Consider the following 17610-nt stretch of genomic DNA (forward strand, 5'->3'; position numbering starts at 1 on the left):
AACAGGGAAAAATGTCAAAATCGATACATCAGAGGCTGAGACATTCTGACTTTTTCTCCCTAGCATGAGTCAAGTTTCACAAGTACAGAATCCTACAATTCCCATAACGCAACTCAGCAAAATCTTTCATAAGACCTTCCCTGCCAGGTTAATGCCTTCATCTTCAGCAACGTTGATGTCATCATCATGTATTTACAGGCTGTACAGTACTAAATACGTTGAGTAAGCTGAAATATATGTGTAAAATATGTTGAATCTTCCTTTAATGTAGATTCTGTGAGGTGTCATTTTTGTAGTTGTGGGCACAAATTTGAGACATTACACTTGTTAGCTGAAATAAGTTTACTGAATAATACAGTTGTGTTGAGTTCACAGTTAACAATCCACTTTAAACAAACCATCATGGTCTTTTTGCAAAACAAAGTACAGGCAGTGTTTTTCTTTTTTTTTTCATAGTAAGAGCCCTCATTTAGGGGATATAAAGTTCACAAGCAACGGTGATCATGATGTTTACTCTAGTTGTGAAATAACTGTGGTAGATCTGAAAATATTGCAAATCAATAAAAACACATTTTCAAATGCAGCAAATACCAAAACACTTTAAATTATTGTGTATCAATGCAGCCTATTGAACGTCATGCCTGGCATGTCCACTACAGTGTTAGTATATACTGAAGATTGTTTATTCCACACATAAATATACCATAGCTCTTCCTCTACAATAAAGACAGACACTACAGTCGCTCTGCCAGAGCATACTGTAATCTAAACAGCTCCAGAGGCAGGGTGGCCTGCTGTGGCTATCTGACAGATCACAGACATGATCTCAATTACACTCACTGTTTAAGGGAAAGACATTGAGCATTGCTTGCTCTACGGGAAATGGCTTTATAGCATGTCCTAGTACAGTCTGTGTGTCTCCCAGATACCTAAAGGTAAAACAAATTTCAATACGCAAATATTGTGATTGAGTGCTTGAAAATTCTGTTTAAAAATAAAACTAATAAAAAACAATATTGGCAACTCAAACACATCCTGACATTGGTGAGCCAAATTGAGTGGCACCAAAATCTAAAGAAAATGTAAACTGCTCAAATGGGAACATCTCATGTCATCTCATTTATACTGTGGCTGCTCATTTATATGTATACAATGTATCCTCAACTGCAATGTAAATATGCAAATTACATCAGAACCAAACATTTAACTTGACTGGCGATAGCACCAAACGAAAGCACATGGTTTTGTCATAAAGGGCCCAAAGCAACAATTAAAATAGAATTAACTTTGCTCACTGAACAGGCAAAGTTATACTGTGGCGTGTGCACCATCATGTCAAAAACTCATGGTGGTTTAAACAATAATGTTAATGTCATTGCTACATTGAGGCCATGGTAATAAATTGACTTCATAAAATACAAAACGTTGATAAAAGCAATATCAAAACACCTTACATTCAGATACTGTAGATTACATTACAACAAGCTTTTTGCATAAAAATGTGTGACCGAGGTCCTGTACAGTATCTCAAAATATAAAAGCATCTTTTCACATTTCACAACAAGTGGATGCAGGCCATGCAACAGATTGCTTGTTATCTACATAAAAATATAATGTTAGATCATGCTTCAAAGTCCCTCACCCCCTTTATCGTCAAGTATCATAATCTCTCGCCGGCGCTGCTGAAATCATTGGCGCTCAGAGAATACAAAAAGATTCAAAGTGGCAGAATTCCCTCTGCTCTATAGAAATACTAAAAGGCCTGAAGAGGTTGCACACTGTGGCCACTTTTCTTCCCTGAAAATCAAGAGCGTGAATATCTGATGTTCACTTGTGTTGGTACAGGATAGTGCCAGTCACCCCCACTCAAGCATTAGCGTGGATCCCTGTTCAAGACTAATCTAGGGATTCAGAATGACACCGGTGGCATCCTCCTTTTCTCTGCGCTGGAAGGTGGCGTGAGCCTTTTCCAGATCCTCTATCACCCCTAACAGCCGAGCAGCGACACCCTGACCTGGCTTCAGGAGCTGAACATTGCATTCTGCACCATCTACGAGACAGAAAGTGTAAAATAATAGTAAAATAAAAACATAGGCAACGGTAAACACAAAGTGTAAAATAAAAGCAAACCAAACATTTTGACAACAAGAAAAATGTTATTATTAAAAAATATAATTTATTATTTTATAGCAGAAAATTTTACGTCTAAATGCAGCAGCTGGAGCCTCACCTGGGTGGATGTCGGAGTTGATATTTTCTCTGTTGCTGGGCGTCTGATCAGCGTCTGGCATCTCCAGATATTTTTTCCTGCAGTATCAGTCAGGAACATTAATCATATAATCACTGACTCTTCTCTGTGAACTGCTTTGTCTTTTCATAGAGTGACAGTAAAACATCTGATTGTAATGTCCACAACCAGCAACAGCAGCAGCAGTGCGGCAGTAGTTCCAGTGTTACAACATAGACCTCTAGTGTCCAGTAAGCGAACTGCATCTACAGATTGTTTCCTCCACTTACCTGAGTTTGTCTCTGCCGTGGAGCAGCTGCTTGTAAATGGTCTGAGTCTCTACGTCGGGATCTAGGGGGTCACTCCAATCCCCCAGAGTCACAGCAGAGTGGGTTCTACTGCAGCCTGTAACTGAGAACCAGCCATACAGATAAATGTGACAAACCCTTCAACTACAGAATCAGGTGGATGTTAATAGCCCCAGTGCTAATCAAACCTGAGCTTTTGCATTACCCAAGATCTAACCCAGAAAGCACGTGTCCCATAAACAATGATGCATCAAAGCATGATGTAGCTCAGAACTGTGATAAGCCACATGGTAAACTATCATGTCTATTGATGAGGTCCTCAGAGATAAGAGAAAATCAAATGATGATTTCCAGCACTCATTCTCCACTGAAGCAAGCAAACAAAAACACTGCAACTACAAATTTAGCATTTAGTCATTAAATATGGATTTACAGTAGCTCATTTGCTCTTTTAAGATCACTACAAATTAGTCAACCAGGAGTGGAGTTAGAGAGTATAATGTTACGAACAAGATGTAAGTCTGCGTGTTGATGGACAATATTTCGTAGTATGTAGGAGGTTCTGGGAAGCTCTTAACTCCTGATGATCCTTCCAAGGGCATCCTAGGTTAAATTCAACGCATTTGTAACACAAGGTGACAAAACATAAACTGCTCACACTCATCCTCTTCTAAAATCAGAGTTTGACTTTTCATATATGCTCACACACTGCACAGTTACAACACATCACGAGTAAGCTTCAGAAGCAGGATTACCAGCACGGTCCCCCTGCAGGCAGCAGGTCCACTTGCCACTGCGATGAGCCCCTGGGTGGAAAGAGGGCAGCATGCGCTCATTGTAGATGCTGACTTTCCTGATGGCTGACAGCCACTGGTTCAGCTCATTCACGTTCTATTCAGACACAAACATACCACAAACCATTCATTTGGTGGTCAATTTAAGTCAAGTAAAATCAGAGCAGAATTTAATGCAAAAGTGATTATAATATGTGAGTAAAATAATACATGAATTCGCTGTCATTATGCCTGAAGCAAATATGTCTAAACATTAATTTTTAAACTAGGGGGTAATTACTGGTGAAAATGCATTAAAATAGATTAAAAAGTAAAGTAATTATTATATTTTTTGAGATAAAAACAATGGTCAACTTTTTAACTGTGCCAAAAGCCAAAAAAGCATGCTGGTGACTGGCTAGTGTCAGTACCAAAGCACCTTGCACTGGATGTACATGGTGTGCAGCTGCCCATCGTTGTCCTGGGTGATGACCTGCATTACATTCTGCTGCTGAAAGGCATTTTCATCCACCCTCTCCACCGCACACACACACTGAATAGGGATCGAGGAGCGCACCTGCAATAATTCAGACACAAACCACAACACCAATTAACACAAGTATACCCAGGTTGGTAATGACAGATCATGCTTCTGCCTCAGGCAGTTTACACTAGGGGTTGAGTGAAATAAAAGTGACATTTGACCACACAGCAAATTAAAGGAGCAGTGAATGATAGTGAAATATTTTTTCATACATCAGGCTGGGGGGGGGGGGGGGGGGTTACCATATAAGAAAAGGAGGAAGTGAAGATGAAATCAGCCTGGCAGCAAAGGCCACTTTAAAGTGTAAATCAGGTACTTCCAATGGGAGCACGCTCCACTGAAACTGGAGTACTCCAACATGGAGGAAAGGGGCCAGGACATTGTCTGCAATCTGATTTGCAATGTTAGCATGAATATCCACAGCCTTCAATTAACCCTCTCCTTTATTCCAGTCAAACAAAACAGAGACTGGCTCAAAGAAAGAGCTTTTTACTGGGCTAGAGAGAGCCCACTCCCCTCTCTGTGTCTCTCTCTCTCCATCTCTGGGCTGGTGAATAAGAGGAGATCATTATCACAAGGTTAGGCACCACATGGTGCCTAACACTAATGATCTCACGAGGAGATCAACACAAATACATTAAAGCAAGCTGAGGATGACAAAGATGTTTCCTTATTTTATGAGCCAACTTGATAAATGTCCTTCAAAGGGCAGGCACAGCGACTAATTCATCATCAGACGGCATATCAGCTTCTAATAATGGATGAGTCACTTTCTCATGACTTGGATTCAAAGTTTGCTCATCTATTTTTGGCTAATAAAAGACAACGGTAATAAAGATTAATCTGGCAGGCATTCACTTAAATTTGGTCCAAAAGTCACATTAGCAGACACATTACGGGAAAATGCTTCCTAGTTATACAGCCAGATGTTAAAACAACAAAACTTATGACTGTGGCTGGTTGCCAAAATGGCAAGAAGAGTAGATAAAAAATAACATTTTCTAACACAAAGCTCTAGCCTTCTGAATCAGTACCAACCTGCCAATCAGGAGATTTGGCGTAGGAAAGGGTCTCACTAGTCAACCAGAAGTACCGCTTCTTAAAGGCAAAGCGGGACAGCAGTTGGGGTCCTTCTGCCTTGTGTTTGTGGAGGTACCCCTCTTTGACAGTAACTGAGGGCATGAATACAGCCCTCTGTGGCACCTCAGACACTGCAGTACAGAGAAGAAAGAGTTTTAAACTAGACAAGGAAACACTTTGTTAAACACATGTTCATCCATATAGACACAAGGTGGTGCTGTGACAATAAACAAACAGAGCATGTTGCATTGTTAAACTACACTACATGTTTTTATTTTCTGCACTTTGTTATAGATGGCACCTCGGCTGCCTTCCACTGCCATGAGAAGGACAGCTTCAAAGAGGTGAAACATGCGTCCACTTCTGTCCAACAAATCCACCTGAAGAGCATTAAATGTCAAACTGGCCTTTAAGAGAAAAGAGTGGGTGTGATGTGCAGAAAGAGGCTGAAACACGATATGTCAGAGAGGGAAGATGTTTCACAACAACAGCCTCACTGGCACATGACAGTAAGAAAGCAGCCCAGACATGTTTGGTAACCAGTGTGGCGTGTACAAGTGCATGTGGCGTCTCACTCCAACTCCCCGTCTGCTCTTCTAGGCTTCCAGCAAGTTATGAATATTTCACCACTGGGCTACAGTATGGTTTCATTTAATCCTGATATCAGCTGGGAGCTGCTGCGCTACCAGCTGGCCTGCAGCTGATAAGATCAACAGCATGACCTCTGAACTTTTCTCTTGATTACCTGTTTACTGGTGCGTTCACTGTTATCAGCCTTACCGATGTCGTGATCTATGTCGATTAACTTGTCCAGTAAGTCTTTAACAGTGGCCACACTGCGAAGGATGATGGGATGGAGAGGTGCCATCCACTGCTCCTTCCCATGACCGAGCTGAAGGCCCAAGTTCCCGACACTTTGTAATGCCTGGCAACCATAAAGAAACAATTTGTATTCAACACACTTATCTTCTGCACATGAAATCATCTCGGCTTCCTAACCTGACAGTAACTGTCAGAACTCAGTACGAGTGACTGCACATCTCAAAGTGGGAGATCAAAAGGGTCCCTTAGGCCAAGCATGCTGTGAGGCTCTTTGTCTGGCCCACACCTGGCCTAGGGTGCGGAGGAAGTCCCTCTCTACACCCTCTCTGATCCTCGGCTTTGAACCGCAGTCTGGTCGCAGCGCTCACAGAGGTAAAAATAGCCTGTTCCCTTTCTCTGTAGAGGACCCATGGCAACAGCACTTCAGCACCACGGACAGCAACCACAGAAGCAACACATGAGGAATGAGGTTTCACTTTTCTTTTAATGAGAGATCATGACACCCCTGTTTTTAATGATGCCGAGGATGCGGTTGCCCCCATGTCATTCAAAAACATAGGGAGCTCTCAGTTATAGCCTAATAGGCGCCTTTCTTGACAGTCACCAGGAAATGGCTTTTCGATGGTGCCTTGTTTTCGTCATTTGACCTGATTCCAGTTGAAACAGGGATGTTAGAGCGGAGGATAATGTGAGAAGGTATTGTTCAAAAAACTATGGCAAACAATGGCACAGATAACCACTGCATACCTGACATAGTTGGATTTGAATCCACTGTGAAATGTATTGTGTCTGTTGTATTATATTTCTGCTATATATATAATAGAGGTTTTCTTTCCTGTAATGAGATGAGGGGGAGAATTAATAATGGGAATTTTTGAAATAGTAAGTAACTGACACTGACAGTACTACCTGTACACATAGTATAAACACAGTATGTTGTATTCATGTATCATATTTACTTTACTTACACCTGCAAATTAAAATTCCTTCAAGCTGGCACTTCAGCATTTAGCCTCAGCTGCAGTGCATCCGGCCTCTTTACTGTTTGTTTTGTCTGCACTTAAGTGTGATGTCTGGACATGAATAAATTATTCATAGCGATATCTATGTGTACGTTTGAGTCGTGAATTATACCTTGGCCAGTAGTAACAGTGTTCTGCTTGTGCGCGTGTCAGCATGCTGGTCCCTCAGCTGGAACAGTTTCGGCGTGAGGATTGCAGGAGCAAAAAAACGCAGGAAAAAGAATCCACTGATGGCCAGATACTTCACATCCTGTAAAGAATTGGTGATATTGACAAGAGAGTTAAGGGCTGTTTCTGAGGATAACAACTGCAGTGCAATATCTCACATGTAAAGGTAATGTAAACTCTAATACACTAATATTTTAAAATGCACTTGAGATTGCATTTCCAGCTCTTCTTTGCTCCAGACTGACCTCATTCTCAGGTTCAGAAAATTGCTCCTCTACTCTCTTGTGCAGCTGTTTAAAGGCCACTCTCATGACAGGAGGACACTGATCGACTGAGCTCACGATTGATTCAATGATGCTGGTTAGGTAGCTCTGCAGCATCTCTACACTGCTGTCCCGCACCTCTGCCTCTGACACTCCACCCTTGAATGAAATCCGCCTTCAGAGAGAAAGAAAGATATAGCAAAGGACTGAATCCCACTGTTACAAACCTATTCACTACAAGAACAATTCAAGGACAAGATGCTGTTTATAGCTGGTCTAAATGCTAGCAAAGACCATACATAATTAACCATACTAATCAAATACTCAAATCTACAATGGCTTTTGTAATAAAACTGATAATGTCTCTGTTCATGATAATGTCATTACATGTGAGAGCATCAAAGGAACGCACATACTGAGTACTGAATTGAGGATGTCGGGGGAGATTTATAGACAAGGAATGGAGACAACAAATAAGGTGATGGCAGGCACAGCTACCGCAGACGTAGAGGACGTTAGATCCTAGATCTCCCTCCATGTCAGAGATAGACATCTCAGGGGGCTCATAGCAGTTGCCAAGCAACAGCCTTCCCCCTTTTTACATTCCTTTTTTTTATTTTCTCACATTGATGTCTTCCTTTCAGGGGTAAAGGGTAAACGAGTGGCCAGTCTCATGTGGCAGCTTTTCCATTTGACCATTTCAACACATAGAATGTGGACTGTAAACATAAATTTCACTTATCGTTTGTAGCTGAAGACAAGTACCTACGAGACATATTCAGACTGTTTTTAGGTCAGATTATGATTAATTGAATATGATCTCTTTTACCTTGTGCGGTTCAGGTCAATCTTACATGGATCCAGTTCAATGTACTTCTTCTCATCAAAGATGCGGTTGATGATGGGCTTCAGCACCTCATGCAGATACAGCATGCCAACAGCCTGACAGCAAACAATGCCATATGTTGAAGACACTGCATTTGCATTTATTCTACAGGGATTCTTTCCTACAGTGTAAATCTGCATAGTACGAAGAATAACCAAGGTGTGATATGATGCAGCAGGGAATCATAAGGCATACTATTGACTCAGTTTACATTTAAAAGAGATGGGTAATGTTCACAGATACACAAGATAATAACTGAGATTGTCTACAAGGGTGAAAATACCTAGCAGTTACATCATGCTTTTACTTACAAGAGGGACAGAAAAATCAATTACTCTCAAATCTTGATCAAATAAAACAGCTGACACACCAACGCACCTTCATAAACTGTTCCATGGCTTTGGAGGCAAGTGAGTTGGAGCGAAATAAAGTGTTTGGATCAGCTATGAGAGCGAAACAAAAGAAAGAGATTGTTTTATTGTAAATAACAACATAACATATTGGAGATTTGTGAGAAAAAAGATTCACAGTTTTTGAACAAGGAAAGAGTGTACTGTCTACTTTTCGTGCAATATCTAATGGGATTCTTTTCCTGTTCTTGAAGAAGTATCTCTCCTCTGATGATCTTTACGCTGATGAAGTTTTTATGTCGTTTTTTATCTGAATTGAGTATCAAAGGCTAAAGGATGTCATGTACTCTGCAGATTGTAAAGCCTCTGGCAAAAACTTATATAAATGGCATCTACTTGATTTTAATTACCTAAGTAGAATCAGTCAGTTTTTTCCAAATAAAGCATTTAAAAAATAACACTATGTTTCATGTTTGATAAAAACCAACAAAGGATTCCCACACTGTATTATAATAGCTCCAAATAAATGTAATGAAGTAATGGTTTAGTTTTCACAGAGATCTCTATAAGGCATTCAGCAATTCCTGATGCCTATGAGCCTCTGAATCAGTATTCAGTATGCATTCTATCTTGTTTGATATACGTCATTAATGTATGTCTGTCAGCCTGCTTTTGAAAAACTGAGCTCAGTGTGACAAATGAAGGCAGACTGACCTTGTTGTTCCATCATTTAAGTCCCTCAATGTAACAACATGATATATCCACTGTAACAGGACTCGGTTTCCAGGTAAAATATTTTGGTTTTAAAAATGAGGACATATAAGAGAGGTTTGATGTTGAAAACCAGTGGGTGAACATATATTTTTCTTGCCCCTGAGCCCAACTTGTGTGGCTGCTCACGGCATCTATTCCTGATCAACCATTTACCGTTCAGATCATTTGGAGTTGCTATGGAAACTTAGTCGCTATGCTTATTATCCCAAACTACATCAACAGTACCAAAAGACCAGAGCACAACTCTGTGTGTGAATTAGCAATAGTTATGTGGTGCGGAGGCAACAACATGACTAATGCAGAGCACAGAGAAGCCATGAGAAGATGGTTGGGTGAGTAAATAATTGGCATCAGGGTAGTAAATACAGTGCTGGTAGGCTTGGACTGCCCACACACAGACCACGAATGCAGCAATCAGAGACCTTCATGTCAATTCAGAGTTAAAAAGCAGCAACCCTCTGATGGTCTCTGGAGAGAGAATTAATAACAGAAAACTGGCAACTAACAAACTTTGACTAATATAAACACTGACTCATAGAGATATAGTTAGGTCTTACGCACTCTGGGCCTGATTTACTAAAGGTTTGCGTGTGTAAAAACGTGTGCAAACTTGACATCACCTGCAAAAAATGTGCAAGCTGATCTACTAACGCAGCGCACTGACGTTCGCATCTTTCAACTGTGCAAGATAGTACGCGCTGTCCATTTAGTACGTTTGCTATAATGTATATGTAATATGGGGCGTTTCAACCCCAGTGCGCAAAATACAGGGAGGAGAAAATGCAAATATGTTATTGAGCACGCGCATTGTGATTTACCAAACCTGAAGGTATTTTTTCTGACGCTAACTGCGGCTATAAATAATACCTTTGAAGGGCAGGTATTAACCTGCTGCTCACTGCGCACAGATGACTTTTGTCACTGTGGAGAGGAGGAGACACAAATATTAACTATTTGAGATCTTAGTAAATCAGGCCCTTTGTTTATTGTGTAGTCACAATTCTTACATGAAAAATGTTTAAAGCTGAGATATGTAGCCATTAATGGTGGAAAACGTTAAATAATATAAATCAGTCTGACAAGAATACATAATAAATACACTGTAGCCATGGAAGGTCCAAACATCTTAGCTTTATGAAGATGTTACACTTATCTCTAATGGATGCTGATCTGATGTTTAAGATTACTCTGATATCTTGATATGTTGTAACTTTGACTCACTGGTGTGGTTGACCTCCCGGGTGTTAAGGTAATCCAGAAATGGCACCACCAGGCCCTGGCCCAGGTAGATCTTCACCAGGGTCATTGCCACATCCTGTCGGCTCTCAACTGTGGTCACCTCCTCCAGCATTGTCAAAGCACTGCTATCCTCCACCTGGTGAGAGGAGGACTCAGGTCATGACACGCTGCCATTTGAAAGCCAGCACAGGATTAATAAACCAGGTGGAGTCAAGATAAATGTGGATTAGTTTAAAGGAAAACATTGTAGCTGTAAATAAAAACAAAAAAAAAACACCTCTTGTCATGACAGAACTCAATTTCTCACACAGGTGAGAACATGAATATCAGTGATAAAGAGGAGTTGCTAACCTCGGTGGGGGAGATGACTGACTCAACCAAAAGGTCTATGAGGGGCTGATAGTACACAGACGGCAAAATTCGATCCTCCACCAAACGCACCTTCAGGCGCAGTGCTCCCAGCTTGCCACTAGAATCAGAAATAAAATCTCAGCAAGAGGAGATTTTCTGCACACCTTGAGCTGGTACTGAGATAAAGCTTCATTTAAAATAAACTGGGGAAAAATGTTCATGATACCCAGAGCATTTCATCTTGAAAAGAAGGATTTTTTAATAAACATGACTACTTGGATTTATTAGTTTTTTCTGAAAGTGAAAAACAACCAAATACATTTTTGTAGCATTGTCAAATAATTGCAATATCACTTGGACTGTGTGTGTAGCATGTTTACTGAGAGAAGTGTGACGAAGAGAAGATTGCCTTATTTTTTAAGAAATTGATTAGATTGTTTATTGGTTGTTATATACAGTATAAGTGCATCTAATACATTTTTCTTACAAAATGTTTATATTATTGTAAGTGTGAAAAACTGATCAAATCATATCCATAGTTATGGTAAATGACTGTTAAGGAGACTGTTAAGGTATAAAAAGGTATGGTCACACTTTTTTCGTAAACCAACAGATCTAACAGATAGTCTCTGAGGTATTTTCTCTTCCAATGTCATTTTCGTCTCATTTTTATTCATTTGAGACTAAGCCTCTAATCAAATTTCTGCTCAGTAGTGTGTTCCTCTCTGTAAAACTCCTTTAACTGTGTGTCAGATCCTAATGACGCTCTGAGATTCATTTCTGTTTGACACTATTCCTCTGCAGTTCGTTCAGCCTCCTTTGCTCTAAAATTATCTCAAGGAAGAGATGCTGTCAAAGACCCAGCCGTACACCTGTGAATGTTCATTGAAATGCATGAAATAATGCATGAGGGGGAGCAAATTCTTTCCGCGGCTGCATTTTAAAAGGATATTTGAGTCTTAAGATAAGATTCCAAAAGCAGTCAACAAAATGCTTGTCTCAGCTACACAAACACGCAAACTCACCACATTGAATAAACAAGTACACCCATAATCCTCACCCAGCATCAACCTCATTGTTTCCCAAGGGGAGCAAACGAAACCAGCCCTCTAACAGAGGTGTCTTGTGCAAACAAGCAAAAGGGATTTCCACCTGTGGAAAGAAACAACATAGAAGGACACAATATCAGACCAGAACAACAACTTATTAAGTAATATTACGGTGAACTCATTGATGAATCATACCGCATTTTATACACTGATCAAAACATTAAATCTATGAAGTATGAAACATTATACAGTGTGTTGATAAAACACAGTAATCATGCCATCCTCACCTTGCCCAGGAAGTCATTCTTGCCCACCATGTCCCAATCCCAGACCTCCACAGTGAAAGTTCCCTCCTCAGTTAACTCCTCTGGATCCAACTCCAGCTCCAGGGTTTCTCCCCAATGAGGGAAACGTGTCTTCTTGATAATCTGAAAGCAGGTTTGGGTGTTAGAAAATCCTAAAACTATCTCTGTTCACTACACTACTCCACCTCAGCTCCGATTTGATAAAATGACACTCACACAATCAACAAACATCGATTACAATATAAGCGCGTGAGCTCCTGGCTTCAGTGAAACCAATACACATACTGCACATGCACACACAGAGCTCACCGAAGTCTCTGCACTGTGGTTGTTGAAAATAACTCTCGTAAATGGATCCGAGGTTCCGGAGATGTCTCTCGGAGCCAGGTCTCTGTGGTGTCGCCAGAACAAAAGACAACACAACTGTTCAATACATTAAAGTGACCAACACGACCTTATTCCCTTCTTTGTAAATTAGCGTGTTAGGTGCAGCAAGGTGAAATAGCTAAACCACGACTTTTCACTTGACCTCAATCTTTCAAACAAATTCACATCCATCCGAGCATGTTTGAATAACACAGTGTCAAGCCCTGACTGACATGCTCATTAGAGCCCTCCCTGAGAGGGAGAGATTGCAGCCTGGGACACACAGATGGGGCAGTGAGTGGTTTGATAGCAGCAGAATTACTCAGGAGGGGAGTGTGGAGGCCTGCGGGGTGATGGTGATAAGATTTCAGCACAGGAATAGTGATGACATTGCCGTGTCTCGCTGCAAGATACTCCGCCACAGAAATTTTTCTTATGATTGACGACCACTTTAATTATCTCAAAACTACCGAACTGTGACACGGACACAAGTCAAGATAAATGATATCAGACCCAGACCCTCCCAGCAAAGGCCAGCTTGTCTAATCTTTGGGCCTTTGCGGGTCTTTAAAGATAGTTCTGTAGTACAATGTTACGTCTAAATAAGCTCATATTTATAACATTGGCAGCTTTTCAAGGTCACAATCATGCTACCTGGCTTCAATGACTTGACATCGCAGGCTGATCCTCTCTGTGTCTTTCAGCAGCTCCAGACTCAGGTGGATCTCCCCCTGAACCTCTTCATCAGGATCGACCCTCGTCAGATTCAGCCAGCTATCCAGCCCTGACCAGACCACACAGACAGCATCATCCATTCAGACAGCAGTCCACATTACAAACATGGCAACTAGGGATGCAATCAAACATTGTTTTTCCTTTGTTTCTTGATTTAAGACTGCCAGGGACAATGTTGAAAATTAGCCTTTGGGCTTTTTCTGGCATATTTACAATAATGTTTATTAATATGCACTGTCCCTGAGAAATAAACTAATAAAACTAAATAAAAAATCAAAAGGAACAATCTTTTATTTTCTTTAATTTCCCATCTTTTGATTGTTTGATTAACAAATTGATGTATTAAAAACATCATTTCAGAAGCAATGGGAGTAATATTCAAGTAATATTTTAACCTTAATAGAGAGAATGGAAGTGAGAAACAATTATTCAATTTAACAATGAGCTGATCAACAGAAAATCATTTCTTTATTGCTTAAGCTTTGTTTCTTTAGATTCCCTGGTTCTAGCTTCTCAGTTATGAGCTTTTCTTTGTCTTAATCGATCGGGGGGAAATTATTTTTTAGATTCTGAGAGTAGCTCAAGGAAAACAAGCAATTGAATGACATGTATAGCAAAGTGCATTTTTCACTGTTTTCTGAAATTTTATAGACTAAAGTATAGATCAATAAATCATAAAAATAACTGAAAACAATAGTTAGCTGTAGTATTACATTAAATATCTTATACAGTATATATTTACCAGTAAGTAAGTAAATATTTTTTAAAAATATCTAATTTTGTGTTAAAAATGTACAGTAAGTATAAGCAAATGTAAGACAAGCTTAAGACATGCACAGTTACACTACAGTCTAATATTCGAAGCAGCATGTAATTGATGTGATTGCAGGCATGTCAAACTGAATGTGTTGTTTTCATTATTTCAGAGATATCTGAGATAAACAAGCGTACAATGTCAAGGTCAGACTGTGAGAAGGTTCCTGCGAGGGAGTAACTGACTGCACCAATGAATCACATGAGTGAATGCCATGCCACGTAGCTTTCAAAAGAGAGCCATCATCAGTATGCTGCAAACATACCCTGATAAATACTTGGAGAAATTTCATAAAACTACATCTCAACACACCACATTTTAAATGCCATATGGATGGCCAAGACAGCACAGAGCATGCTGGAGTTCATACTGAGGTAAACACTGTGACTAATTTCTTAAATGTGTAAGCCTCTGAGAGAGCCAGACATTTATTGGTTTGAGGCCATTTGAAATGCTTTAGTTGTTCTCCTTGTTTTGCAACACTGTGGGATTCCAAACAAAGGTTTAAAATACACAATGAAGACAACAGAGTTGAGAAAGACATGCACCAGGAGAGTCATCATAATAACAAATTTATCGGTGTGAACGCCTATTTCACTGCCTCTGAGATTTTACACAACTCAAAAAGACTTGATAAATGAGAACAAATCGAATTAAATGTGTGAGCGTGTACTGCTCAACATTCCCAGTGGCTCAGGGTTCAAAAAAGGCAAGTTTCCTTAATCGTTCAGACCTTTGACTCGGTCATGGGAATCCATGTATGTTTAACCTCTGAGCTCTGGTCATGAGACCATCCTGCTATGCATGAAGTCTTTTTCATTCGTACCTTTAGATTGAGATCCAATGGCTTCTTTGCTCAGAGTTATCTTTCCAATAACATCATCATGGCTGTAGGAAAAAATAAAAGAACAGATGATCAGATTGAAGCAATTGAAAATATAATCAAATGTGTTTGTTCTCATTGAAGTTAAATGAGGTGACAGATTGATTAGTGTCACAAGAAGAGGTGAAAAAACAACGTTCAATCAATCTTGGTGACCATCTGCCTGATGATGTTTGTTTATTCAAAGCTTGGGTTTTTTCCCCCAAAACATTTAAACTGAGGTCTTAACCCAAATAAATCAGTTCATGAGCCACGTTAAACAAACACTGATGGCTTAGTAGACGATAAATTACTGCATCCTTCAACAGTAATGGTTGAATATGGAGTCATTTATAGACAGCTTTGGCTTTACCCGATCGTGTCCTCATCCATGACATGAAAGGAGAGCGAATGAAACCCCATTGGAAGGTGCAGCGTGTACTCTTCACCCCAGAAAGGATTAAGGTTCTTCCACACTGTGGCAGTCCTGAAAAGAGGCAGGAGTCACTGTAAATGTGGCAGCAGCATACACCCACCATCACTCACCTCATAAGTGTGCCTGAGGGAAGACATCTTCATATGCTCTTCTAGTAATATGCAAAAATATTCTAAATGGATAATGAAAAGTCTCAGTCATGTATCTCTACACTAGTTTTTTTCTATGTAGGCATTTCAAGGAGTCATGAGAAAAATCTGAGGGGTCGTGAGATGAACACGAATAAACACAGATCTGCAACATAAAATTGTATCATTATTTTCTGACTACTACGTAAAGTTTCTGGATACTGGAACAGACAGTCCTGACTTTCAGGTCCCTAGAAATATTTCAAATGAAACAATCTGAAATGGGAGATTAATCTTTGGTAACACTGCTCACAACTAAATATTACTTCATTTTAGGCTCCACATCAAGCTTAAAATCTTTTTGATACTAGATCTGGTTCCACGTAGCATTTAGTATGTTTTCTGGATGAATCATTTAACAAGGGCTCCTAAGAGGTCTGCAAGAGCCAAAGGGTGCTGGACAACCAGGGTGTGGATTAATACACAATACTTTTCTTTTTTTTTTATAAGGAATGAAATGTGTCCACAACACTATCAAACCCCTCAAGTGCGTGGTCAGATTAATAGTGTTTGTTTTAGATTGTTTTATTAGCGAAAGTTATTGTGTGACTGTTTGTGTTTAAAACAGGTCTACAAAGGAGTGAGATATCTACAAAAATCATTTAAGCATCAGCACTATACTCAAGTACCATATAGTCAAAAGTATCTATAGATTTGAAAGAATACCTAACCCTGAGGACAACCTACAAACCCTGAATGATTTAAATCAGCCCCTCTGTTTCTGAGAAAGTACTGTACCCAATATTTCCCACCAGAATCTACCAGCCACATCATCCATGAGCATCACACTCAAGGAGGCGGTTGGCCAGTAACACCACAAGTACAAGATAATTAGTGTGAGTGTCTGCAGTGAATCACTGTGCTGTTTTCCCTCACTATGCCCGATGGAATAGCCACTGAATTGATCCCATATTCCTTTACAGTATATTGGAAATATACTGTACAGTCTACCTGCTATCTGGAAGAAAAACGTGCTGAGCATTTTGAGGGCTGAAACTCACTGAGAACACCTCAGCTCTGATGTATTCTGCTGTCAACTCCCACCATCCTCCTTGCTTACACCGGGAGCTCCCTGCAATAATTGATGCACCTTCTCCATAGTTACCTGCGGGTGTTTTAAAGGCCAGACCAGTATCGGGTTATCTGTGTTGGAACGGCCACACAGTGGGCACCACCACCCTGATCACACACGCTCCACCCTGGGCTAACATGTGAAGAGTGGCCGTAAAACTAACATAGGGCAAATATCTCGACTACACTTGAGGATATTAAAATCTGAATACAAAGACTATATATAAGAGACATCCTGCAGCTGTAGCTGGTTTTAGACAAAACAAGACGCACGTAGAGCAGGACTCACCTGGCCACAACTTCATTGTCAACTTTTACAAGGCAGTATGGATCACTGGTTCCGGAGCTTAAGATGACAAGAAAAATGCATATAAGACATGATACCTGAAGATGACAAGTCCATTTGTCTCGTCAATTGTTGTCTTTTCTTAAACACGCCAATGTAAACTGGAATAGACAGTCCTGACTTTCTATCTCACATTTCATTTCTTAATAGAAGACAGCATACAAGAACACAGGTTTGAAGTTGTTTTTTTCTTACCTCACCAGCCTGATGAATATTTCTGTATTTTAAAGGCTTCATTTCATCTAAGAGCTATAAGACCATATAACACAGATAAGCACCTGTCATTCAGAAACTACTTACACGTCTTTTGCCGGGAGGTTCCTGCCCTCGACAATGCGAAAATAAAGAGATGTGTTTCTGGCCATTTTCAGTCGGGTGAGCTATTGTCCAATTTCTCCTTGTGTGTTCCCATACGCGCTCTTATAAATAGTGCTCTTCCCCTCCGCAAGTGAGTTTTCTTCATTTCATGGCACCTTCGGCGCGTGACGGCGCACAGCCCACCAGTAGCGCGCGACACAGGCGCGCATGCATGCAGCCCAGTCAGTCCAGTCAGCTCAACACTGAGGGCTGATCTGGGTTTTACAAGCTGCCAGCCTCTAATTTTATACCTATCAAATGGATCAACCATCAG

The 17610-nt window shown here is 40.3% G+C and overlaps 1 protein-coding gene across 1 annotated transcript; it reads right to left on the reverse strand.

The window, feature by feature from the left end:
• Window positions 1-1901: 1901 nt before the first annotated feature.
• Window positions 1902-17398, reverse strand: LOC133979087 (rasGAP-activating-like protein 1). Its single transcript, XM_062417523.1, has 21 exons — window positions 17280-17398; window positions 16923-16979; window positions 15312-15425; window positions 14903-14964; window positions 13182-13311; window positions 12471-12552; window positions 12144-12284; window positions 11868-11959; window positions 10808-10925; window positions 10439-10592; window positions 8472-8536; window positions 8037-8149; window positions 7190-7382; window positions 6889-7026; window positions 5713-5857; window positions 4891-5063; window positions 3748-3885; window positions 3291-3426; window positions 2518-2638; window positions 2231-2307; window positions 1902-2050 (listed from the first exon to the last, which is right to left on the reverse strand). The coding sequence occupies exons 1-21, from the start codon at window positions 17342-17344 to the stop codon at window positions 1902-1904; spliced, it is 2463 nt and encodes an 820-aa protein (XP_062273507.1). The 5' UTR covers window positions 17345-17398.
• Window positions 17399-17610: the final 212 nt, after the last annotated feature.

The sequence above is a fragment of the Scomber scombrus genome, chromosome 4 (assembly GCF_963691925.1).
Source record: "Scomber scombrus chromosome 4, fScoSco1.1, whole genome shotgun sequence".
NCBI lineage: Eukaryota > Metazoa > Chordata > Actinopteri > Scombriformes > Scombridae > Scomber > Scomber scombrus.